Source organism: Ammospiza nelsoni, chromosome 6 (genome assembly GCF_027579445.1).
Source record: "Ammospiza nelsoni isolate bAmmNel1 chromosome 6, bAmmNel1.pri, whole genome shotgun sequence".
NCBI lineage: Eukaryota > Metazoa > Chordata > Aves > Passeriformes > Passerellidae > Ammospiza > Ammospiza nelsoni.
In genome coordinates this window covers 6,743,032-6,770,363 of record NC_080638.1, presented here as the reverse complement: position 1 = coordinate 6,770,363, position 27,332 = coordinate 6,743,032, and the positions used below count along the sequence as shown (strand labels likewise).

General features: G+C 41.1%; 1 protein-coding gene across 4 annotated transcripts in view; it reads left to right on the top strand.

The window, feature by feature from the left end:
* The first annotated feature begins 483 nt into the window (after positions 1-483).
* Positions 484-27,332, top strand: part of GALNT18 (polypeptide N-acetylgalactosaminyltransferase 18) — a 222,538-nt gene continuing 195,689 nt past the window's right edge. For all 4 annotated transcript variants that reach the window (XM_059475231.1, XM_059475229.1, XM_059475230.1 and 1 more), the window contains exons 1-2: positions 484-733; positions 877-1,142. In XM_059475231.1, the coding sequence (XP_059331214.1) occupies positions 908-1,142 (235 nt within the window). In that variant the 5' untranslated portion in view covers positions 484-733; positions 877-907. The remainder of the gene's footprint in view (positions 734-876; positions 1,143-27,332) is intronic.

The following is a 27,332-nucleotide window of genomic DNA, read 5'->3' as shown; positions in this document are numbered from 1 at the left end:
CGGCATTGCCAGCCCAACCTCGGCGGGGAGCGGGCACGCCGAGAGGCTCAAAGCCGAACACATCGCAGTGCTGGGGGGTCGCTGGGAGCGCAGAGCTCCGCCGAGCCCAAGGCACGTCTCCGGTGTCACCGCTCAGGCAAATGGACGCCTCTGGGTGCGAGCGGCGGCACCGCTGCTCTCGCAGCGAACGGCACCGGCGGCTGCCGCCTCTGCTGCTCCAGGCTGGGGATCCTGCGCAGCCAGCCCCGGGCACGGCAGGGAGGCAGGCAGGGAAGGAGGGAGGGAAGCAGGCAGGCAGGGAGAGAAGGAGGGAGGCGGCGTGCCGGCCGCGGCGCCGCTCGGTGCGGAGCGCGGAGCAGGTGGGCCCCGCCGCATCCCCGCCCCGCGGCCCCGCGCAGCGCCGCTGCCATTGGAGCCGGACGCTGTCAGTCCCCGCTCCCCGGCCAGCCCCGCTCCCCGGCAGGCTCTCCCGGCGCCCGGGCTCCGCCGCGGCCGGTGGCGATGGGAAGCGGCGGCGGCGCTGGGAACAAAGTTTGCCAGGCTCGGGCGCTGGGCTGGCCGCGTCCGTGATGCCCGGGGCCGGGGGCGGTGCCTGAGGGCAGCGGGCAGCCGGGCGACGGGCACGCCTCGCTGTCTGCTCTCGGCACTGCCATCGCAAACTTTCCGCGATTTTCATGTGCTCAAAGCCGGGATTCTAATTCTCAGCCCTCCCTGCCCCCACCGCTCCTTCTAGGTAGGCGACAAGTATTTTTTTATTCTGTGGATCAGAGAACTTTTTGCATGGAAATTTACTGACTTCGGAGTGGTCTCCGTTTCGGGGAAAGGGGGAAAAGGATTTGTATTCGTCGCAGCTTATTTTTGTTTTCTGGATCACAGGATTTCTGGAGCTATATGGAGGGATCTCAGGATGGTGTGCACCAGGAAAACCAAAACTTTAGTGTCCACTTGCGTGATTTTGAGTGGAATGACTAACATCGTCTGCCTGCTGTACGTGGGCTGGGTCACCAACTACATTGCCAGTGTTTATGTGAAAGTGCAGGAGCCGATCTCAGAAAAAAAGTTAGAGGAAGACAAAGGGGACACTTTAAGGATTATAGAAAGGCTGGACCATTTGGAAAATGTCATCAAGCAGCACATCCAAGGTACCACCTCACCCCCGCTTGCTCGCCCTCTCCGCCCGCCGTGTGCGGCTCCATCCCCTCTCGCCGTGTCTGTGTGTGTGTCTGTCGTGTCTGTCGCGATCGGCGGAGCCGTGGCCAGCCCGGAGCGTGCGGGATGGCCGGAGGAGCCTCCCGGAGCCCTCCCGGAGCCCTCCCGGAGCCGGGGGCCCTGCGGGAGCCGCCCCCGCCCGCGGGGCTCGGCCTGGAGCCGCCCTCAGCTCCTGCCTTGCCTTCCCTGAACAGGGCTCCGCCGGGGGGCTCGGAGCCAAGACCTGCTTCTCATCCTGCTGTTTATTTATTTTTAAATATTTTTATTTTTAATTTCTATTTGTTATTTTTCAAAATGGTTTGCTGCTAGTGGAATTCTTGTTCTCCTCCTCCTTTAAGCCCGGCTCTGCTAATCCGTGCTGAGTCTCTGTGTTCCTTGGGATGATGAAGGTTTTCCTTTAGTGCTGCTGTGGTGCCGGCAGCCTCTTGGGGTTATAACTGGGGCGATCTTTCTTTATGTAATGCCTTTTAATTTGATTGCCTTTTAATGGGTGCCCTGGGAGGAGGGTTGAAGTGGGGAGGCACTGGGAGAGAATATGATTATTTCCTGTGAGTTTGGGATTTTACATGACTTATGCTTTACTGGGGGATCTTTAGTGTCTTCCTTTATACTTTCATCATCTGCATGGCATGACACCGTCTCTCTCTCAGCCTGCCAAGTGAATTGGTTGGTGATGAGGCTTGGGGGTAGGTGAGAACCTGTACAAAATCTAGATGAACCATCTTTCTCCACTTCTGTATAACCTCCACCAAATACTCAAACCCTAGTTCTAGTCTCTCCTAAACCTGAAGAAGAGTAGACCATGTGATAAAGGTGCAAAAACCCTTGCTCACTTCCAAGCAGCTTTGACCAACTGGTCTTGTGGGAATATGAAGCAAATGGAGCGAGCAGGCTGGGTAGCCCCAGGTGTGCTGGGCTTCCCTGCTTGTCAATGCACATACTTTGTAGTGCTATTAAAGCCCAGCTACTTTGCTTTGACTTGTGTTAATATCTTTCTAAATATGGCTTATCATCATTCATTTTGTATATGCGCTCGTATCTCAGTCTTCTCATCTTGTTCAAAGTAAATGCTGCTTTCATAATTTTTTCCCCTTTCTTCTCTGGAGAATGGGTTATAGCAGCTTCTTCAAGTTTTAAGTTCTATCATACAGTCCTTAAGTTTGTCTTGATTCCTGAAATGGATTTTTAAAAGCAAATGTATTCTTGTCTGTGTGCCAGTGGAGTGCACTGTGGAAGCACATATGAAGGCAGGGATTTTCCAAAAGGCTCTGGCTAAGAACGAGGTAGGCAAAGTTAATTGACTTCCCTTATGAGGCTGGACTGCTTCATGTTTGTTGGTGTGAAACTCAAATAGCCTTGTTTATTTTCAAGGAAACTGACTGTTTTCAAGGAAATTAACCATATTGGTGCCTTTGGTCGCCAGTTCTTAGAGTAATAGAGAAAAGGTTCACTTAAATTAGGGGAGGGTATAGCATGGATTAGAACATAAGCTTTTGTTTTTGGTGACTATCCATAAGCCAAACCAGATGGTTTTTTCCCTCAAATAATGCTTCTTTTAAAGTTGAAGAGGGTCTTTCTAAATTAACGAGTGAACTGAGTGAACTGTTTGGTGGTAAGTACTAAAATATTAGGGTATTAAAATAAAAGCTTTACAAGCTTCTCATGCCTTATTGAAACTACTTAGTGTTTAAGATAAATGAATAAAATAAAAATCACAGATCCTTAGCTCAGAGTGGGTTTTCTGTACTTTTACTTGCCAAATAATTATAAATGAGGTACTCACAGGAATTCCTGTGGCAGATACTGCAGAATAGGGTCTTACTTTAATCAGATTTTGTTCAGAACTGTGAGATACTGTGAATTCTGGGTCATGGGGCAAAACTCACTGAAGTTATTGAAATAAATATCCCAAGCTTGACTGGGTTTGATTTGAACTTGAAGGCCAGCTTTAAGAAATTACATGTTTGAGAGTTGTTGCCAGCTGCTGTAATGGTTCTAGACATGGTTATAAGGGTTATCTGTAGTTTGCTATTAAACTTTTCCTTGGACCACTTCTTTTTTGTGTCAGGCAGAGGTCTCAGTAGCTCAGATGTTCTGCAATGCCCAATAGGCATGAAGTTAGCACAGGTAATAGAATTACATTCCATAGGATATCCTGCAAATGCCAGAGAGCTATAGCTGCTGCATTTTACACATGGTGTTACCCTAATATTTCATTTTAATTTGCTTTCTGATTGTGTGATTAGATACCATCTGGGAATTCCTTTAGCATATAAATTGCAATCTTGTAATATTTTATCAAGTGTCCTGGAAATGAGAAGAAATAGGATATGCCTTCATAAAAAACCCTTTTAAAGTATGTATTTTAAAAAGACATTTTCACGGGAAGAAAAGTATCAGACTGAAAAGAGATTTCCAGCCAAGAGAGGTTTGGAGGGAATCAAAGCTGGTTTGCCTGTTGTTCGGAAGGAATGGTATGGACAGGGAAATCCCAGGGCACAGAAAGAAGCTTGTGGAGCTAAAGCTGGATGCTGAAACTTGAGCTGCTGAACCCCGGGAATCCTGAGTTCCTGGCTTGTGGCCACACTCAGCACACAAGATGGTTTTGGCCAAGTGACTTTACCTTTTGGCAGTGATGGTGACCTACAGGATTTTCTGTGGCAGTGTGTGGTGAGATTGTGGTGTTGATCACATCTGAGTGCTCCACAACCAAGGAGAATCTCTTCCCTCAGCCCAGCTCTTCAGTAGGAGGCATATGCTCCATGCTAGCAGGCAGCCCACTGAGAGAAACTTCTAGTTCCCACCTCCTTTGGAGGTTGCAGACAGGATGGTGTCTTTGTGGAGATCAGTTGTGTATGTGTGTGTTTATGTGTGGGAAAGAAACTGAGTAAAGGACCAGATGGGTAGCTTGATGCAAAATGCAGCCCTTTTCATGCCTGACAGAGGTCTGTGGCACGTGGACTGTGTAGTCGCACTGAGCTCTATTCCCAGAAAGTATACCTTAGAGGGCTGAGGTTAACAAGTGTTAAATGGGGTAGAAAAACTGTGTTCTGTTGAGTTCACAAACACCAAAGTGGCTCAAGAAACCCCAGACACTCTCAGGTTATTAAAATCAATACGAGAGTGCTTCAGACAGATCACAACATATCCTTCGTCTTAATAATGCATCATGCATTGGCTCTGACACCAAAAACTCACCCTAAATCATATGTGCAGTGGGAAGATCAGGGGAGTGGGCAAGCTGCTCTTAATCTGATAGTTTGTATCAGTGACAAAGTGAAAAACAACATCCAGAGGGGAGAATGGTGTCATTTTCTACAGCCTCACTTTAGGCCATCATAGTTCATAGTTTAATTTTCCTTGAGAAACTAAGCTATGATTAAACCCCTGTCACTCAAAACACCACTGCACATCATCCTGTCTTATTACTCAATGTCATTTTAGTATTTTTCAGCCTTCCTAGGTTTAATCAGATGATGTTTTTGTTATGTAATTATCTTAAAAGGTTATAGACTGTGAGGTTTATGACATGAACTTGCTTCCTTGCCCTCACCCATTCTTCCTCCCAAGCCCTTGGACCTAAGCAGAATTACTAAACAGTAAAGACAGAGGCTAGATCTAAATTGAAGCTGTAACACACAGTTCATTTCTGGACTAGCTGAATTTTTAGGGTTGATAGATGTTAACTAAGATGTCTGTGTCCTAACAGGACTTTGGTCCTCCATCCTTGCAAGCTGCTGTGTCTGTTCTTATCAGTGGAATATCAGGCACTGTATGGACTTGGGAAAATTTGTGAGAGAAGAGCTGTCTACATTGTCTTTCATTCTGCTGCTTAGAATGATTTGCTGTGGATTTACTTGAGCTAATATTACCTATCCCACAGTTGGATATCTGATCACTGTCTGTGGTCAGCTGGGCGAGGGAGAGGTCTCCACTGTGGGATTCATTCTGTCCCTGGGTGAAGTATTAGGGTGAAATGATTTGCTCTCAGAAACTGCATATTTTGAGCTTGGAGACTAGATCAATCCACATTCTTAATTTTAGCCTGGGAAAATTTGAGTAAGTAAATGTCACATTTCTTATCTACCCTTTATTTCTTGATCTCAACACAAAGTAGGATGTCTTCTGTCTTTTGCAGCCTGGCTAACTAACTCTAGCTGGGTTCCATAAAGCCAGCTCACCAGGATTCAAATGGTCACTCCACCCTTTGAAGTCTCTTACTTCTGAGGTACTTCCCTTTTGGGAATAATTAATGGCTAAATCCCCTCAGTTTATTTCCCTCAAGCTCAAAAGCAATTAGGCATGTTTATCACTGTATGTTGCAACATATTTATTCTTCTGAGAAACAAATGAGCAGCAGGCAGGAGCCCTGGGAACGCTCAGCTCTTGCTCCACTGCAGAGGGCTCTGAATTCTCTGTCTCTGAACAAGCACGGAGATCTGCTGTCCCAATGCAGTTAATTGCAATGGAAGCAGCTACTTGCATATGTAAGAGAGACAGGATTAATCCCATTATTTTTCCTCTTTAAACTGTGACTTCTCAAGTCATTCTAGATGGCTGCATGTCAGTGCAGATTAATTGGGATTTAACTTTCATGTTCTTCCATGCTTAGGGATGAGCACACCAAAGAAACCTTAACATAGTTATTTCAGTTGGAAGACTTAATTTGCTGTAAATTTTCAAGCAACACTGAAGGTGTAGGTATTTCAAGGACAATCTACTGAAGACTTAATATTGATTCTGTTGACTACACCTTGATTGCATGTTATTACTGTTATTAAATTAATTTTTTTGCGCTTTGAATATCTTCAGCTCCCTCCTAATTGCATTCTTGCCAGTTCTTCCACTGAGGATTTATGTCACTGGGGTTAGGATGCAGTGGGCAAAACTGAGGCATGCTAGTTTGGCCTTATTAAGGTAACTGGATCTCATTGGTGGATATTGAATTATTCTGTTTTCTTCAGAATGAGGTTTCTTTTTTCAAATTTATTTTCCATTTTTCTGATTGTCATCTGGGTTGCTCTTGAGGTTTATACAATGGAAATGGCATAAAAGAGAAAGAAACAATTGAGATTGTTTCTTTTGACAGAAGTAAGGAAAGTTTTATTTGGCCACAGAGTGAGAGTGAATGATAGCTTTGTAGTTGGGAAGGGAATTGATCTGGATTCCTTTTCCTTCAGTCAGACAATTTCTGTAGTTCACATGAAAGAAGTATTCAACAGAAGGTTAAAAAAATTAGTCGGGAGCGGACCTGTGACTTCCATGACCTCCACAAATTCCCTCATTGCTAAGCTAGAAAAGTTTGCATTTTTCTCTGAAAAATAGAATTTTTGTTGACATTTGTTATCTCTGCATAGTGGCCCAGCCTTTGTGGAAGGAGGGGGGTTTTCAGTGCAGTGTTTGAGCAGAGGATGGATGGGCTGTGCAGGGATGGAGAGAGCTGTTCTGCTCCAGGTTCTGCACCCGGTGCTTCATTTGTGCCACTCTGGTGTCACTTTGGGCTGTGTTGCTCAGGTTGGCACGAGCAGCCTGCAGCTGTGCAGGGGTTCCAGCTGAGGGTTTTCCTGCCAGCTTGTGGTGCCCACTTCAGTATAACAAGTGATTTTTATCTGTATGACCAGAATAGAGGTAAATAGATCTGAAAAGAAACATAAAGCAAGACCTACACACAGCTGCTGGGAGTTGTGTGTAATGTGTGAGATCAGCTTGGTGCTGGACTCTCACTCTTTCTGGCATCACATAAGGCAGTTTTTGCCAGTCTCCACCCAACATTGCTCCATTGCCTGTGACAATACACAGAAGCAGTTTACTTTAATTCTGCCTTCAACAGAAAGGTCTTGTCATCAATGTCACCTTGTGAAAGTGTGCGTAAGTGTGGGGAGTGTTGGGGTAAGCTGATGTTATCTATTTGACTTTTAGGGACATGATGTATAAAGAAAATCTATGGTGATTTTAAAAAGCAAACATTGGGCTCAAATCTTGAGACAGCAGTGGCAGTTTGAAGATGGCTTAGCTGCCTCCTGAGGGTAATGGGGGATCCTTGTTTGTCTTAGGAACAGCCCAGGACCTTGATTCTCAGCTATTAATACAGTATGGAATGTGGAAAGGGACACAATGGGACATGAATCCTCTGGAGCTGATTAATGGCTGTTCTCATTGCATGCAGCCATAAGATTATGTTGTCAGCCACAATTGGCCTGGAGATTGGAGACTGGGCTCTCTGGTGTCTTGGGATTGTCCCTGAGTCCAGAGCGGTGAGGGGATTTACTGGTCCACAATTAACAAAATTAATGAAGTTTAATTTCTGACTAGTGCAAAAGTGACAACTAACTTCATATTGTGAAAACTAACTTCATTCCTCTGAGGCAAATCCCTTTTGATTGGTCTGCTGTATTATTTTCCATTTAACTATCTCCAGAGGCAGTTTTCTGTGCTGCCCTTGGCCTTGCAGTGCTATCTATAGCCTCTTTAGAAACTTCTGGGCTCCTTCCTTTGAGGAACATGATAAACAGCTCACTAACAAGCTGCTGGATTAGTGTGGACAGATACTCTGCATAGACACTGAAATTCTCAGGTACATGAATCTTAATGCTTTGACTTCCTGGTGCTATATACTTGAATCTATATACCTGTATATACCTAAATCTGTTCTATGGTTGTGCAGTTCAGATATATTCTCTGTGAAACAACATTTTGTTTCTGTTTTCTACACAGTTTTTCTCTGCTCAACTGCTGTTTTATACTTAAAGTTCTGTTTTTAACATGATACCCTCAATTTTCTGAGGGAAAGGCAGAGATGTTTAGGAGCTGCAAACCTGATGGTTGTTATTGCAGTTCTCCAGTGCTTTGAAAATTAACAAAATGTTAATCAGAATATGAGAATATTCTGATTTCTGTTTTAGAATGTGAAGGTGGAAGGTGCAATGTGCTGCCTTGAAGTGCTTGGTCTTTAAAATGTCAATGTGTCTTCTCAAGTCTGGGAGGGATTCTTGCTATATTCGCTACTTCAGTTGTGTTTTAAAGACATGAGGTTTTAAAAACGTATTATTTCTATGACAACAGGGCTGTGGCAGCTGGCAGGAATCCCAGCTGTCCTGTGATCAGTGCCGTGTGAGTGTGTAGTGGAAGCCCTGACTTGGAGCCTTCACCCCTGTGGATGAGGCCTGCAGGAGCAGGGCAGAGGAGGGGGGTAGAGAGAACTGCTTTGGCCCCACTTTTACAGACTGTTGGTGGCAGGTTTGACTGCTGGAGCTGCTCAGAAGAATCAGACACAAGGTCCCTTCTTCCCCCCCAGGAGATGCTGAGGTGTGGTGCAGTAGCCACATCTGCCAGAGACACAAATTTGAGGCTGACATGAACCCTGAAGTATGAGCTCAGATAACTCTCCCAACATGCAGGTTTTAATTAGCCCATCTTAAATACCACACAGCTGCCTAAATCTCTGCTTTTATGCTAAAAATTCAGGAGCTCAGTGACCTGGTATCAGTAATGTCAGTAGGGGTGTGGAAATCCTGTTGCAGATTTGGTTTTGGCATTTCTCATCTCCTAAATCAAGCCCCATATTTTAAACGTGAATGTTTGAATTTTCCTTTTATTAGAGCTGTCACAGGTGATCTCTGAGAAAATAGGATTTCTATAAGCAGCTTTCTGAAGAGTATAAGAAAAAGATAGTATTTCTGTGAGTTTTTTCCTTCGTAGATAAATGATCATTCCAGCCTTCATTTTAGGGAGATAATGAAGATTTTTAGACTGTGTTACTTGCTCATATGTAATCTGAATCCAGCTAAAGATCTCTTTCATGAATCATCCAACTAATGCAGAGAATTACCTGTCCCTGCTTTCATGGTGGATTCAAATTGCTTTGAAGCTTTTTTTTTTGCATCAAGTCATGACTTGCCAGAGGCTTTGCAAGAAGATTTGGCGTGCTGGAGGTAAAAGTAAAACTTGTCAGATAAACTTTTCAAGCACTGCAGACTCAGTGAGTCTGTACTCATCCATTACAGGATTATCATTGCATTGAAATTAAGGTTGGAGAAAACCTCTTCTGGGATTTCTCTGTGCACAGAATAATAAGGGCTTGCAGAACTGAGCACAGAACCATTTTAAAAATAACTTTGTTCTCTGTATTTGTCTTTCTCTGAGGTATTTGTTATTTTCCCAGCTGTATATGGAATGATCATGTTATGCCAGCCTTTCCCTCTTCTACTTGTGCTAACAGGAATATTTTAAGTTGCTCAAGTGAAGGGTGTGGGAGTAGTATGCTGTAATTTCTGTGGAATTTCTGATTAGATGTGTTCACATTTAACAGTTTGAAGGACAAGGAGGGTGAAGGGGCAGAAAAGTGCAGCAAAAGGCTACAGGCTGCACAAGAATACCTGAATGTTTTATCCTTTCTTAGTTGATATTGAGTAGAAACTCTGGATTCTGCATTGGTTTTATTGAAACTGGTGCTAGTGAGTTTCCATGGAGTGGAAAGAAGTGATGCACTATTTTTGATTCTCTTCTGAGAGCCTTTTGCTTTCCTGCTACTCTCAAAACCAATTTCACATCTAGCAGATTGCTAAAAATATTTTCTTGTTAATTAACCCCAAATCTTCAAAAATTGAAGACTTAAATCTATTTGCTTTAGATTATATGGATCTTAAAAAACATGTAGCACCTTTAATGAAGTAAGAATCTTTTTTTTTTTTGCGTGCAGCCAGACTATTATAAGCAAAATACTGGGCCTGGAACCAAAATTGTGATGCTGTTGGTCTTAAATATTATAATTGTGCATTGTTGTTTTGATCCTGCTTTTTCAGAGTTAGAACTCTGTGACTTTACAACATGATGTCAGCCATAAAGGATTATGACATCATTAAACTGAGATGTAACAGAATGAGGTATTTCAGGTAATGTTTTCACGTGGCTGTAAAGCTGTACAAGTTTAAAATGCATGCAAAACTGTTACACATAAACCAAACAAGCCAGCAAGAGAAAAACACAAGTTCCAAAGGGATGTGAAAACTTGTACACAGTGCCAAGATCACTGGTGAATTTAGGCACTGAAAGCAGCAACACTGGAGAAAGCTGTAACAAGATGACAACACAAGACATATTTGGATACATATCATTGCCACTTGCTCCCATTGTAACAGGAATGCTTTGGGTATGGAAATATTTAAATCTCATTGGTTTATTGTTACACTTCCCATAAGTGCAATTCTATCAACACACATGAGTTTTCAGCACAGTTTATGTCTTTCTTACATAAAAAGACATAAAATTTGAAGCACCTTCACAGTGCTCATTCTATTACTCTCATTTAAATACTGAGACAAAATTTTGCATGTACATGAATATGGAAATGTTAAATATCTAAAATATTTTCTATATCATATCTCTCTCTGAAAATATGGTTGAGCTAAGGATCCATATGTCTTGTCTGGAATGTAGGAAGGGGCTCCCCTATTGCCTGACAGGGGCTTACATGAAAGAGTTTGTGAATGGTAATGCAAGCAGCAAAGTATGAAAAACGCCAATCACTTGCTTTTAACATTTTAAAAGTTTAATAATAATAAAATGGTCATAAAAATAGCAATACAATTAGAGTAGTAATAATTTTGGACAATAAGGATTAGAACAATGTGAGACAATAGAAACAAAGAGTTAGGGACAGTCCAGGTACCTTTTCTGGGCAAAATAAGCCCGAAAAAGGCCCCACATTAACAGAGGATTAACCCTTAAAAGCAACAGCCTGTTGCATATTCATACACCTCATACATGATGCATAAATTCCATTCAAACACAGGATTCTGTCTGGGCAGTGCCAGCTTCTTCCTCTGAATCCTGACAGCATCTTCATGGCTGAGCGAGGCAGGAAGAAGTTTGTTTGTTCTGATAATGGAGCAATAAATTCTCTTTCTCTGAAAGATTCAGGTGTCCTGCGGCTGCTATCTCAGTGCAAGTCCTTTCTTGAAAAAAAAGTATCTTACATAGCACAGTTTCTATTTTAACATTATGTTATAACCTAAAACTATATTTAACACTCTACTTAAGAAAATTAAAACAGCATAACTTTCTAACATAACACATATAATATTCATTTAAATATTTGCCAAAAGCCAATCATAAAATACGCATTTTTCACAAAAGCAAGAGCTTGGTTAGAGCTCATGGGAGTGTGTTGGCAAAATCTCTGAGTGTGGCAGCAGCAGGAGCAGGCAGTGCAGCCTGGCAGAGCAGAGGATGGAAGTGTTGCCTGAAGTGTTGGAATCAGGTTTCCAGACAGCTCTCAGTGCTCTCTGCAGTAACTGAGTGATAGCTGGTGGCTAGGCTGATCCCTGCCTGTTTTGCCTCTTTTCCTGGCTGACTGCAGGTGCAGGTGGAATACTGGGCCCCAGGGAAACGGGGAACCACACCACTGATTTCTTGTTCAAAAAGTAAGCAGAGGTAAAGCTTTGTATGTGGGCAATGCCAGCTGTTGAGGGTAGGTTTTTAATTGCTCAGCCCTGGATCCATTTTTTCTTAATTAAGCTGCTCTTGGAGAATTTCTAAATTTATGACAGGGTAAAATACCTTGTTATGAGGAAACCTGGAGGTTGGAAAACATGTTAAAGGAAATTCAGTGTCGTAATGTGGGAAGCATTCCTCAGCTCCTTGCAGTAACAACTTGTCAATATATTTTTGTCTGCTTGACAATATGTAGGAAATGCCTTTGATTTTGTAAAATTGCTTGTAATTTCTCAACATTTCTTTTGATTCTATTGATTAAAGCTTTTCTGCCTGCCTGGAGACATTAAATAGCAAACCATCTGCTAAAAGTGAATTGGCAACATTCCTAAAAGTTAACATTTAAAAAAAAGTTTAGTCTAAATATACTTCAAGGACTGTTTCTGTTTGTGTTCTGAGATGAAGAGGAAAACAAAGGCAGGCAAAAGGTTGCAATACCTGGTGAAATACCAGTATTGTCTTCACGATATGGGGAGAGAGATGTTGTCAGGCAAAAAAGCAGAGAGGTAGGAGGAGATGTGGTGCAAAAGTGTAATTACAAACCCTGTCCCACGTGGCTGTGTGCTCACCACCTGTATCCCTTTTCTAGGGACTGGTGGATAAGCAGCCCCTCGGCCCAAAGCACCCTGTGCGTGTCTGTCAGCAGGGAAATAAATACCTTAACTGCAGTCATTAACTCCATGGGTTAATTACAGAGTAATCCCCATACCCCAAGTGTTGCTAAAATATTGAGGTGGTAAATACAAAACTGGGGTGGCCACGGAGAGGGATTTTTTTGGGATTATGCTGAATTCTACTCATCAGTGATTTTCTGATTCCTGTATTTTCCAAAGGTCCTTGTGTGAGCGGCTGTTGGGCTGAGAGTGGCTGCCCTGAAGTTCAGAACAGAATGCTTACAGGAACAAGAACTCTCAGCGTGTTTGAAGTGTTTGGGTCAGCCACAGGGAATGTTTCTTGGCAGGTTAAGACAAAAACCTTGTGCGTTTAACCTGGCTTTTGCCAGGTAAGAATGCCATGTAACTTCCTTAAAAATTTTGTTTATCTGTTTAGGGAAAGAAGGAACAGCGAGAAGAAATTATTCAATGTGCTCTTTGTGCTGGCAAGATTCAGTGGAAGATAATTCTGGGTATTTGTTTCTCCAGCAACTGGATTATCTTTTCTAACTGTCCAGTTAAGGTCAGTTTAAAGGAGTAAAGTCATCTCTGAAGGCACTGTACATTTACACCCTTTCTGTTACTAAAAGAAAGATACAAGATTTTTATTTGAAAGTGAGAACAAGGCAGTCCTGGGTATGACTGTTCTGTCATAAGATTTTTTCCTTACCTTTAAAACCTTAAGATATTGATAGATATTTAATTATTTTTTAGACTGCATTCTTCCCACAGAAAGAATGTAGCAGAGAGCCCCTGTATTGAGTTCTCAGTGTGATTGGACTCAAATTTGTCACATTCACATTCTCTGAAAAATCCCTTTGCCCAGGATTTTTCTCCTGGGAAGCTGAGAAGCCTCAGAGAAAAGGAAAGCAATAATTACCTCATTTGCTTCTCCTGTGTTGTGCTCATGTGGAATGTGTTTGGAGATTGTTTACCCACATTTGATTGTTTCATTGGATTCTGCTGTGAGTTGTTTTCACTCTTTGGCCAATCGGGGCCAAGCTGTGTTGGGACTCTGGAAAGAGTCAGGAGTTTTCATTATTATCTTTTTAGCCTTCTGTAAGCATCCTTTCTGTATTCTTTAGCACAGTTTAGTATAGCATTCTTTAATATAATATAGTACCATAAAATAATAAATTAGCATTCTGAGAACATGGAGTCAGATTCATCATTCCTTCCTGCCATGGAGCTCCCTGCAAGTACAATACAAAGTCCTTGCCCTAAAATCTGACTCCCATAAATTGCTGTCATGGCCATGCTGCAGTAGCTCATAGATCTGAGGCTCTGTGGGGCTGGGGAAGGAGCAGAATGATGCGTCAGAGCAGGATGAAAAGCAGGGACTCACTCTCCCTGTCCCCTCTGCTGCCCCAGAATTGTGCCCTGCGTTACCCACAGGCCACCCTGGGTTCATGAAGGGAGGCCCTTCCTCACCTCACATCTGTGGAGCTGCTCTTTTCCTTATCCCCTTTAAGCCCTGGGTCTGAAGCATGAAGATGGGCAAGGGAAAGGAGAATCAAAGTATTCACTAGCATGAAAGATAATGTAATTATTATAGTGTGTCAAATATGAACCAATGTATTCCCTACTGCCTGTCTGTTTTTCAGGCTTGTGCTGAGCTGGCAGCTCAGTGGCATTTCTGTACTCCTAAAAACTCAACAGTAACTGCTCCAGCCATAGTTTTCAAAAATTGGTCAAGGAACAGGCTACAGATTGGTCTGGAAAAACAACAGGGTCAGGGTGGAATTAATTTCTATCAAAATGCATAGTGAAGCAGATTATCCCAGTGTCACTCATGCTGACTGTGACTTTACAGACCAAGCCAGTAGGACTGCAGGAGTCATTAGGATTAAGAGTACAGTACTATGCAATTCAGAAAATATAATATTTTTTCTGGACATCTTCCAGCTCCAAAACAAGGAAAAAAATATAATTAAGTAACTTTTAGAAGGCAATTGGGACATTAATCTGAGGCAGCACATGTTCTCAAGATCAGAAAAATCAAACATGCAAATCTTGAATGCTTCTAATCTAAAGAGTCATTGTGGGAAAATCTATGTGTGGAAGAGGAAATGGATGTACAAAATATGCATTCTCATTAATTAAACTCATGTCTTAGTAAAGCCTCTTTATTAAAATTGCTTGCTCCTTTTGGGAGCCATTAACATCATCAAAAACTCCAAATAGCATTGCCCAAAGAGAATTTTGCAGTCTGCCACAGAGACCAGTCCTACTGACTGTGGAGGATTGCCAGGGTGGGACACGAAGGTTTTCCTGCCAGGATCAGTTTTCAGGAACACTTACGACCAAAAAGCTTCATGGTAGATGACTCTGAGGCCCATAATACTCAGCACAGTTTTTCCTACCGAGTGAAGACTCCTTCTCAAGTTAGTCCCATTAAAAAGAAAATCTTTGTCCTAAACTTATGACTTTGTCCACAGAAATCAGACTTTTAATAACAAAACAAAAAGAGTTTTTATGGCAAGAGGTTTGTGGTTCACAGCCCAGGCTACTCAAATGCTAGAGGAAAAGGACTTCTCCAGAATCCCATCTTTACATTCAACGTTTATGAGAGAAAACACAACTGTGGTTACTGAGGAAAGGGAATTTCGTTTCAAACCCCAGAACTACTCATGCTCTCTTGAAAGAGACAGCACCTAAAACTCAGTGAAACTTAGGGGTAGGCAACTTGCCTTGGAACCCTTTTTCTGACCTGTACAGAAGCACTTCTGAAGTAAACCTGGAGCACAAAGAGCTGGCCCTGACTTGGTTTGTACCTTAAGGTATGCAATGAACACAGCCCAAGAATCAATAGCTCAGAATATTCCATTAGAAGGAGAGTGTTCATGGCACTGAGGCCATTTGCACAAGCTCAATGAAATTAAGATATTAACAGAGTAAATGGCAACTCAGCTCTTCTGTAGGTTTCTATTTATATCACTCATATCTGTCATTACTCTATCAAATTAATGCTAAACTCATGAATTTCTCAACTGTAGTTCCTTACAGTCTTGTGTTTAAAGCTTGTAATAATTCACAAAATATTCCTAGTTACCTACCAGAATTGTCTTTATTGTTCTTCTACAGAAAGATTTAAGTGATTACATTGGTTTGAGGGTTGTGGTTTGGTTTTGTTGTTTGAGGGTTTTTTGTAATCCGTGTGTAAAGAATTTCATGAAAGTGAAATTTTAAAAGAAAAACAATTGGCTTCTGTCAATAAGCTGCTAGACAGTTCTTACTAAGGCAGGAATTAAAACAGGTTTTACTGTGAAAGTATCAGCTCAGCATAATGGACAGGAATTCTTGTTCTTGTATAGTACTACTACAGTTCTTAATGACTTTGTTGCCCCTACAGTAAATTTTCATACTTCATTTGGGGACATTCTAACAAGGAATAAAACATTTGTTACAGCATTAAATTACATTACAGAAAACCACAGAAAATATATGCTTTACAAAGCAACCATGCTGTAGTCATCAAATAAGATTTTTTTACAAGTTTCAGTTATTGTCAAGATAGTCCCTAACTCTACAAAAGCCTGCTAGCTGAAATTTTGCCAAGGTAATATAAGGCACAGAGCTGACAGCACCAACTGATGGACTATCAGAATTTCCCTTGCTAGGTCAAACTGCACAATTGTTTTTTTTTCTTCCTGAACTCAACATGGTAAACCTGCAAATGTGCCTGCTCTGCCACCTTGAAATAGCACACAGTTTCAAAAAGGGGGGGTGAAACTACATCTGCACCATAAAAATCTGTTCCCAAAAAGAAACACAGTGCCTTCCTTGCACATCTTTATTTCTTCTTCACAAATGGAAAAGTATAAGGCAGCATTCCCTGTGCAGTGCAAAGCAAGAAAAGGAATTTCATCCAGACTAGTGACAGAAACAAACACCATAAGGGCCCCAGTCCCAATGTGCACAAAATTGTCACAAGGTCAGCTGGCATTTTACCAAAGCAGTTAGCATATAAATTGAGCCTCAACAAGATGAGATAAACATGTCCTCTGACGAAGAAGATTCCCAGCAAAAACAGCTAAAGAATTTTCACTGTGGAAGAAAAAACCCACACTTATTAAAAATGTAACAACATTTATCTTCCTGCTGCAAACATTCCTTTAGCCACTCTGTTTGTTGCAAAGGGTTCCAAACAATTTTAAGTTTCTGTGCTTTGTTTCAGAAAAATATTCATACACAGGCTGATTTTGATATATCCCCAAAACAATTTGCCATGTAAATATAATGACTGATTGAATTTGACAAGGCTCCTTCTAGAACAGGAAACACTGAAGCTTTTGTTTAGGGATATTAATCAGCTCAGCAAGTTCAATGTGTCACCTGTGCCAGAACGGAAGAAAAATCATCCCCACCAGTAATATCCAAATGAGGCAGGACCAGTCACTGCAAGAACTACTCTGTATCCCAGCTATTCCAACAGGCAGGTTTCCACCAGACACTCACCTTTTCTGTAACTGATCAACCCAGTAGCAATAATGATCTTGCGTCTTGGAAATCTGCCTTTAGTTTAAGAATAATTAGAAAACATCTAAATAATTAGATGTCAGGGAATAGTTCACCAAAATTCTTAACTGCAGCTTGGCCACCAGCAGGTCTCACTGACATTCTTACCTCCTGCTGCTCAGTGGCAAAGAACTTTACTGACTATTTGTTTTCAAGTTCAGGTGCCCCCAGAAGGGCAAAACTCAACTGGCTAACTGAAGCGGTGCAGTCAGTGCTCTGAAGGATGCAAAACCACCACCCTCTGCTGTGAAATGCTAATTTCTTATAGGAGGATACCACACAAGCTGAGCAAACAGGAAAAATCTTCAGATACTGACAGAAATGACCCTCCTCAAAGGCTGAAAACTTTATCCATCCCACTAGGATGGTGCATGTTTTGACATTGCCAAGCTTGTAATAAAAAAGTCCAAAACACGTCAAAAGCTCAGCCCCTCCCACTGACTGAGGCTCCCAAGCTCTGCAAGTGCGCACGTGCAACCTGGCAATTCTCCATCTTGTTTTCACTTATTTTACATTCTCCGATCCTTGCAAATGGGACAGCTGGCTCCCAAAATGAGAACTGAAGTGGTGAAGACCCATCTTCATCCTTCCCTGTCCCCTTCCCAGAGATGCTGAATTCCAACAGCGGCTCTGTTTCCTGCTCCCAGCCTCTGAAAGCCCATGTGATCCCACCAAGCTGAGCACATGGATCTTCTGCACGGTATCTGGAAATAGCAAAGTACACTTTCTGTCTCATTTTCTAATACCGCTGCTAATTTTGCTGTGCCCCAGTTTCTCATCCATCTGCAATCAGGATTCAGTTTAAATGATGGAAAATGAAACACAGCACAGACCAGGACCTGGCAGTCATCTTAGTAGAACAAACAGTCTCATTTCTGCTCAGAAATTCTTCCCAAAAGCTTAGGAAGGACCTGGGACATGATTAAATAAATCAGATCACTGAGAACAAGAGCAGATAATACCAGTTTTCTTTTGGACTTAGTTCTGGGGTTAATGCAAGCAAGCACTTTTGAAAATTTTGCAGTGTTCAGGAAATTGCTGGGAACAGGTGAGTGTTCTTTCCCATGCACATTGTCTGACAGGGAATATTAAAAAATGCAGCTTTTCAACTGGCACAAGAGAGTGCCTACAGTGTCTCCCTCTATTAGCTGGAGGAGACTGATATGGATATAGTTATTTCCAAGATTTTTAACCTCTGATTATTTGACTGCTAGGTTCCAAAGCTACTAGAAAGGTAGACACATTGCTTTCTTAATAATTCAGATTCAGAAATAAAATCCAGAAAACTTATGAGATAACCCAGCAGGTATCTGATTCCTCCTTTTAACACCAACATTACTGGTAATAATTTCAAGCAATTACATAATAACTAAAATGTATTGGGTGAATTCCTCAGAAATTCTATTAGCTGGTGTTTTACCTCCAGTTCCCTGTGAGAAAATTCTGAGGTATGCCTCCAGCAATTTAATTTTTTTTCTTGGAAAGGTAATACACGCTAAAGGAGATTAAGCACTGGAGGCTTCAAAGTAACTTACAGAAAAAAAAAAATCAAAACCTATCTAAGAGACATGCAGAAATGTGACTCACAAGTTTTTAAAAAACATTTTACTGAAATTCTGCTTCTCTGACAGCTGTGTCTTTTGTCATCATTTCTAATTTTAAGGTTTTTACTCACACTAATGATTTGACTGTACTTTTTGTGTCAGGTAAGAGGCAGTGCCTAAACCATGTCACAGCAATCAAGAGCAAATTTAAAATGTATATATCAACAAACAAAGTCATTCAAGAAGTTGCCCACGCTGAACAGCTGGAAATAACTTGCATTCAGACCCTGGAGCCCTTCTTACAATTCTATATGGGGATCCAAGGCTGAGGCAGTCAAAGAATGGCATTCTTGAGAAAGTAGAAAGACAGCATGTTGGCTAACTGGCTGCTTCCACGTTTCTGGAAAGCAAGTTATAACAAGAACAGAAGGAGACTAACCGTACCTTCTGGGGCTTTTTAGTGAAGTGGATCAAGTTGCTAGAGAAAAATGAATTTTCATTCCCCCTTATGGTATTTTGCACTGTAAGCACTCACTGAAATTCGGCTGCTTACAGAGTTTAGCAAAGACCTTTTCAGCAGTCACTTAGTTTTCAAAAATCTCTTTCAAAGACATAGGCAGCATGGGAGCCCCTGCACATTTGTAACACACATCCCATAGCCAAACTTATCTTTTCCTAACTACTTTTATCCGCAAGTTCCCAAAGTCCCCCAACTGAAAACTCCTAACTTGGTGCAACACAGGTGCACAAGTTTTAAATAATCAAAGTAATGATGGAAGGGGCAGGAAACAACTCCTAGAAAACATAAGATATTAATTATGTTAACTAACAGGGGAAAAAAAAAGGAAAGGGGAAAACATCATCATGCTCCGCACTGGGCCTAAAGCACATTCTGCCACACGGCATTGCTGCAGTGGATTACAGTATTTAAATTTTCAACCAAATCCAGATTGCTTGACTGCAACTTCCTTCCTATCTCTAGTCAATTCATTTTAGTCCCCATTTAGTTCCCTTTTTAGTTCCCATTTTGGGTTTAGAGCTGCAAAGGCAAGCTAAAACAAAAACACTGCTCAACATGAGATGGCTTGAAAACACATCCTGCTCGGTGTGGCTAAAACACCATGCTCAGGTCTCAAGTATCAATAACAATAGTTACCTGTAGGGAAATTATGTTTGTGCAAGTGGGGGTGCAAGACTTCCCTTTAAAAAACTGTAACTGAAAGATGGGAAATTTAAATGTGCAAATTCCTTCATGTTGGGCTTTTTACTCCCAGTGTTATCCCTGATGTCTTAGGTGACTTATAAAGTTGCTTTTTAATTTTTTTTAATCTAGAAGACAGAGCCAACCATTCCAATGAATGAAATAAGCAGGACTCCTTGAATTTACTTTAATAGCAGTGAAAAGGGTATCTTATTTTGAATTGGCCCTTCTAGGTAAATTGCTTGACTAAATCCTTCTTGTTGGATGATAATTAAATGAGCATGGGGAATATTGACAGTTACAGGTGTCAAGAAGTTGGGAGAAAATAACATCTGTTCTCATCAAATAGCAGAAAAGCAAATTCAAAGTCACTCTTAAATGTGTAGCATAAACATTGAACAGAAAACAAAACAGATACATTAAAATATATTTTAAAGTAAAATTATGCTTTTTCCTTAGTTGAATGCTGCAAAGCTAAACTGCTACATCCTACTCTGTTTTATCATTTTTCTCCTGTCATCCCTCTCGCTGTCACAAGTTGTCATTGTGGCTAAGCCCCTCCCATTCTCTGCACCATGTTCACAGTGAAAACTGCCAGACAGTGCCATGGCACTGCATGTATATTCCAGACTGTTATGAACGTGTAGTATTTTCTTCTTACAAGTTTTTTGTGTTTTTTTTTTTTCCCTCAATCATATAAGAGTAAGAAAATGTGTGTTCAGAACATTAAAATTTATTATGGCAGTCAAATTGATGAGTTCAGCTTATCCTTGTGTGCCAGTTAAGATGGAGAGGGCAAATGTTAATTATTCATCTTGGGAAAAATACATTTATTCCCTTGCAAAAAAAGTCCAAGGTAAACTTTGAAAAACATTTTTATGAAATAACCATCTTGAGAGGGAATTTCAGAGCAGCTTTTCTATATATTTATTTCCTTAAGCAGCTGAGAGGAAGAAGGGGGAAACAAATCCCCCACGCAAAGGTATTTGTACAACAAAACAGAGAAAAACAAATACTAGAAGCTTGCTTTCTTCCTAGTACATTTACTGATTCAGTAGTTTTACTGCGATAACTTCTAGAATTTTGCCTGAGGTTTTTCCGTTGATCACAACTTGAGGGAAAAATTAAACCCGCACCAAATGCACAAACTTGGCCAAGAGTCTGCTCCCTTGGACTTGTTGAGGGGTATGGTAGGAGTCCTGGTAAAATCTATGTATTGTATAAGTGGCCTTGCCCCAATCCTAGTTGTTCTAGATGGGTTACAGCTGTGATGCCCTTAATTGTGCAGCAGCTGTGGCTAGTGAAGATAACTGGGATAAAAGGGGGTGGGCTGGCTGGTCAGGGAGAGCCTTGGAGGAGCCCTGACGAAGAAGCAGGAACAACACTGCTGTGGAGAGATGCTCATGAGAAAACCACCCAGAAGGTATGGGACTCTAGAAATACGAAGTACAACAAGATAGCAACACAAATCCCCCACACAAAGGTATTTGTACAACAAAGCAGAGAAAAACATATGCTAGAAGCTTGTTTTCTTCCTGGTACATTTACTGATTCAGTAGTTTTACTGCAATAGTTTTTAGAATTTTGCCTGAGGTTTTTCTGTTGATCACAACTTGAGGGAAAAATTAAACCCACACCAAATGCAGAAACTTGGCCAAGAGTCTGCTCCCTTGGACTTGTCGAGGGGCAGGATATATTTTAAAAGGCATGCTTGGTCTGGAGTTGACTTCTGAGTTGCGCTTGTGCCTCGAATGTATGTGGCAGGGTCACTGTTTGTGGCTGGGAGCAGTGCACAGAGCAGTTCTGGGCATTTCACATTTCCCCCTTTGTCACTTGTGCATGAGGTTCATGGGGATTTGCTGTTGTGGGCAAATGTTGAATTAAGATCATCAGCAATTAAACTGAGTAGTTATCTCAATTTCTACATCTTATGCTGTGTCCAGAAAGAGGGAGGTCACGGAAGTCTCAGTGTTGCTCCTGTTCCTCTGCGGTCTTTTACATTTCTTCCTGGAAGTTTCTGTGAGACTGAAACCTGTCTTAGAGCAAGTTTTGTAATAATACTCCAGTGACAATTAAATGTACTTGGGTCTCTTGCTAATTCCTTGTGCAAATCTTCTGGATGCTGTCCTAAATGGTTTGCTTTTGCATGAAAGCATACAAGATGAGGAAAAGTCATAGAAATGATACAAAAATCATTTATTGTTTTCAAAGAAAAAAGAAAAAACAAGAACTTAATTTTTAAAGGAAGTGTATTTTTAAATGTAACTGTTTCAAATTAATTCTGATATAATTTTGATTGGCAGTTTGGGTGACTTTGTGCCTCACTAACATTTGACTGTTTTGCTTCACTTGGGTAGCTATCTTGCATGATAATTTTAAATTGCTTATTTTAAATCAGTGCTTTACAGGAACTCTTCTGAAACAGCAACAGTCTTTCTTCTGCAGAATGACAAAGAGCAGGAGCATGCCCAAAGTGCATACTTTCAATAAAGATATTCATAGATCTAGTGTAAACTCTGCTTATCTTTCTTCCTGCTCACAGATGCCTTTGTTCATAATGAAAAAGGACTCTGCACTTTATTTAATTGTCTTGCCTTAAATCTTGAGCAACACTCTGGTTTTCACTTCCTTTCCTTTTTGTGACCATTATAGAGAATGGGAGAGGGATTTAGCTGATGGAAAGTTTGTGTCAAGGCTCCCTGTAAAGGCTCTACTCAGCGCAGTCTAGAACATTTCATTTCTCCATGGAAGCACCTGCTTCTCTCCACAAACAGTAGCGGTGTCACCATGATATTTTCTGAAAAATCCCTTTGCCAGGGTTTTTCTCTTGAGAAGCTGAGAAGCCTCAGAAAAGAAATGTGAACAATTATCGAATTGCTTGGAATGTGGTCTGGAGGTTGCTCACCAACAGGTGCATCTTTGATTGGTTCCATGTGAGTTGTTTTTAATTAATGACCAATCCCAGTCCAGCTGTGTCAGACTCTCTGGTCAGTCATGGGTTGTTATTATCATTCTTTTCTAGCCTCCTGATGTATCTTTTCTCTATTCTTTTTAGTATATACTTTCTTTTAATATAATATAATATCATAATATAATAAATCAGCCTTCTGAGAACTTGGGAGTTAAATTCTCATCTCTCACCTTGTCATGGGGACTCTCACAACACCACAACACAGAGGGACTGGAGCTTAATAACCCACATGCAGGTCCCTGCTGTAAAAGGAGCTTAAGCTGACTCACCATGTGCAGATATCCACCCTGTAAGTATTTACAGTTGGAGGAGATCAGCCCCACTGTCATGGTTTGTCAGTCTAAATCTCTTGAAATCAATAGAGTTAATTATGTGAATGAGTTTGGCCGTTTTTAAGCTATGTCTTTTAGCAAGCAAAAAAGCCTGGTTTTTCTTCTCTGCTAAACCAGTATTTTGTTGTGTGTCATCTTAGACATTAGCTCTTCTTATGAGGTGCTGTGGCCCTTTTAGGTTGGCTGTGTCAGCCATAAATGAGGCTAAAATACACTGTTAAAATAAATTCAGTCCCAAGATGTTTATCTCAGTGTTTTAGCACGAATAGCGTTGTCTGTTGTATTTGTGAATATATACATAAATACATTGACATACTGGCTCTTTGTTCTGGTTGCATCTATAATAATCCCCTATTTCAATGGTAGTTAAATCTTCATTGTATTGAGCCTTTTACTTGGGCTGCTCAGGCTCATTTAAATAAAACAGTCGACTTAGGATGTATTGTGCACAGTTGTAGCAATGCAGAAACTAATAGATAAGGCAGGAGGCTAGTAAGCAAACAAGGTACTTCTGTGCAGACTGAAGATATTAATTTATATATACAAATTCAGGAAATTATGTCTGCTGCCATTTGGGAATTTTGAGTGACAAGTCATTATGAGTACTAAAAACCAATTTATAGCAGTGCTTCAGTTCTAGCTTTTCCTTTAGGCTGCTGCTTCCACTGGGGACTGGGAATATGAGATTGGGTTCTTTTGTGCAGATTTCAGTGCAGCATCACAGAGATAACACGTCATGTGTAATGCACAAGTTCGGACTTTTTTCTCTTTTCCTCTTGATCCTGAAGTATTACAGTAGTGGCAGGGTCACCTCAGCATAGCCTGTTACAAGCTTGCAGTTGGGTTACAGCTTATCTTTAAAAAATCCTAGCATTATAAAGAAGCAGTCATGGACAGGAAGGATTTGTTGTGTTTTGTTCTTTCTTGTGGAAGTTACAAGAACAGGAAGGGTTTTGCCTGTGGTGCAGCAGGACCTGCTGCACTTTGTGGCTTGGAGCTGAAGGGCATTTCCCATACCAAGGGGATATTTTCTCCTGGTCAGGAAATTACCTATTCTGATAGTGTTGGAGAAGTGAAAATGGAAAGCACAAGGGATTTGAGACCCTTGGCTTCAGTGGGAAGTGGATGTTGGCTTTTAGGGTACCCTCAGTGCAGCTTGGGTGGTTGCCAGCCTCTGTTTATCTAATGGGAAAAGGAAGGCACACACTCTGAAAACAATTTAATTAGGCTTGGTTCTTCAGGGCTACTGATCTGATGGCTTTCACAAACACTAAAGGATTTTTTCATTTCATTAAAAAGCGAAGGCAGGGAAACAATAAAAATGGGAGCAAAAGGAATACATTCAAATGCTGCCAGTTAGAAGGAATTTGTCATCTAAAGATTATGGAATGGTTTGATTTTTAAAGAATTTATCTTAAGTCCAAGATTTGAAAAAAAAAAAAATGTTGAAGTATGAACTGTTTCCCAGGTAACCTGAACCTCTTTTAAGGTAATTTTAATATTTTGTGTGTCATCTCTTACCCACTGGAGATCCAAAAGGGCATCTGTTCTTAAAGCCTGTGCCATGTGCCAGTACTTAAATGTGCATATTGGTTTTTAGGGAGGATGAGCCCCCACAAAACAAAGATGAACTAGAAGCAGCTGTGATAGCATAGTTTAAAATTCTTCAAATAGTCTCCAGCTCTCTGGAGATCGAGGAGAAATAAATCTGAGTCTCCTCCACAGCTGAGGACGTGCTGTGCTCGGTGCATTTGGTGCCAGAGGCTGGGCTGTGCTCTCTGTGCCTGTGCTGACCAGACCCACCCTGGGCAGGCTGACAGGGCCAGCCCTGCCCCTGCTCCTCCAGCCTTGCCCTGGGCTGCACCAGCCCCTGCACTGCCAGGCTGGGCTTCTCTCTGCTGGGCTTAAATACTCATTAAATCAGCACACTGGTAGTTACAGTGCTAGGCTGCCACTTAGGAAGCCTGGGTTTAATGCAAGCCCTGGGTATCTGTGTGTTCTTCATCTGCAGAAAAAAAACAACCTGATGAGCTGGACTGGGTAATGACAAGATGAATATAAATAACCCCGTGCTTTAGAATAGCATGATGTTATGCATAGATGCCAGCAGGTTGTCACAGCTTGTTACCTGTCTTGTTACCTTACAGGTTTTGATGTGTTCCTGACAGGAGAGAGTCTGAAGGTCATGCAGGTCTCACCTTAGTGCTTTTATATTAAATATTTACCTTTCGTATTTTTTTTTTCTTATTTCTCTGAGGATACCTTTTAAAGTTTTTTTCCTGTGTCAAATTAATTTTATTCAGTATATTTATTTACTTCTAGAATGGCATGGCATAAAAAGGGAAGATTGAAGGCAAGGCAAAAAAAGGCAAACAAGCAGAAGACTTGTGCACATTGTGCATCTTGAAGTTAAATGGATGCATAATTTGAGGCATCAGGCAAATTAAAGCTGGTTGGTTCTGTCCACTTAACCATGGTTGTATCAAAGAGTAAATCAGTTGCTGCTCATTATATGTAAGATACTAATTAGGGTGCTTAAACTGTGTGTGAAACAGCATATGGTATGTTATCTCATAAAGGAGGTTTTTCCTGGTTATAGGATTCATTCATTATCTGATAAGAATATTTTATTTATGGACATCAGAAAATGATGTCATTCTAATTAAGTTTTAGACTCTTCTGTGAGCTTTTTATGTGTGGCTGCAGGGCAGGTGATTGTTCAGTGATTGCCATCAGAAGTCCAGTCTAAAACTTCTGTGAGTTTGCAGCCTTTTACATTTTTTTTCTTCAGTACAGAATTAGTTCAGTTCATGGTGTTCCAGACTCTTAATACCATTAGATCAGTCATGATGGTTAGGAGTGAACTATATTGTTTAAATTCTACTTCTGACAAGGAGCATTTGTTGAATTTCTTGGTTTGGTGGTGCTGGAGCAGCACAGGCTCTTCCTGAGCTCTGGGTGGAAGAAAGTGGTAGTAAAAGGTTTTTGTCCAGAAATATATTATGCCCTTTGCCTATGGAATTAAGGACTCTTCACCTATGTGGCCATACATGACAGAATAAAATTGTCCCAAAATGTGATAGGGACTCCTGAGAGTATTGTGATACAAGTAAACAGCTTGTGTTAAAAAGTTAATCTGCCCAGTTGGGGATTTTCTAGGAAAATCCTGTTGAATTGCCAAATTTTGTTAGACATTTCAAGGCAACAGCTGTTTCTGGGGTTTTTTTGAGGCTGGCAACTGCAGTTGTCTGGGACATTCCAAGAGCTGCTTATCACAAAGTGTTTTACCTTCTGCCAGCCATAAAAGTTGTTATTGAAATGAAAGATGTTACCAAGATTCATCGGGAGATTTACAGGGCTCTGCCTTTATTGAATTTCTCACTGCAGGCAGACAGTGACCGATGTACTGACCTTGTCTCCTGGGATTTTCTCTAAATTAATGTCTTCTGCACTTTTCCTCCTGCTTTTGTTCTTCACCCTTCCAGCAAGTCCTGCTGGCTAGCTGTCGGTGCCTGCAGGTATTCATGGATGATAAGCCCTTGAAATTTTATCCCAGCAACACCTGCAAGTAAGTACAAATTCTGAGTTTCCAGCTGATGTTCAAATCTAATGAATGCCCCTATGGACAAAGTAAAAGCAGTTCTAGTTTGAAACCCGTGCCCTTTCCAGACCCCTCACTTAATTAAACAAGCAAGGCATGAGCTGAGAAAATCAGGTTTATTTAGATACCACAATTTTGGCAAACTGTAAAATCAAATCCTTCCCATTTGTAGAATGGGCTTGGGAAGGGTGTGGCTTCTCTAAGGAAATAATTCAGAGCTTGAGAGGTGTGACTCTTTTTATGGTATTGATTTTTAATGAAGCCAAGGGGAAGAAAGGTATGACTACATATATTTTTTTAAAGGAAATTTGATTGCAACATGTCACCACTATTCTTACTAACTGAATTGGCACTTTTCTTCTGGCAGGTAAGATTGCACAAAAATAAAACCTGGGTCCTAATTGTGCTTGTAATAAAGCAAATGTCCCCAGTTAGTGTCTGCCAAAACTTGCTATTTCTGGAGTGCAAATCAGTTAAATCTCTACATGCTGCAATATATAGATTATATCCAAGTATTACTTTAGTAACAGCCAGGACTTAGCAATGACAGTTTTCTTTAAACACTGCATTTTCCTGTCTTTGTGCATGGTCTTCTTGGGGTCTGGCCTTGCAAGTCTTTCAATTAAAGTATCCCTGTCATCCCCAAAGAATGATCTTTTAATTTGTAGTTTTAAAGCAGTCTCTTTTTGTGAAGTGATAGGAAATTGCATATAAATATGAGTACCTTTCTGTACAAGGGGAACATTGTACAGCACTAAACCTAAGAAATGCTTCCCTTTGTATAGACTACATGAATATTTTATTTATGAACG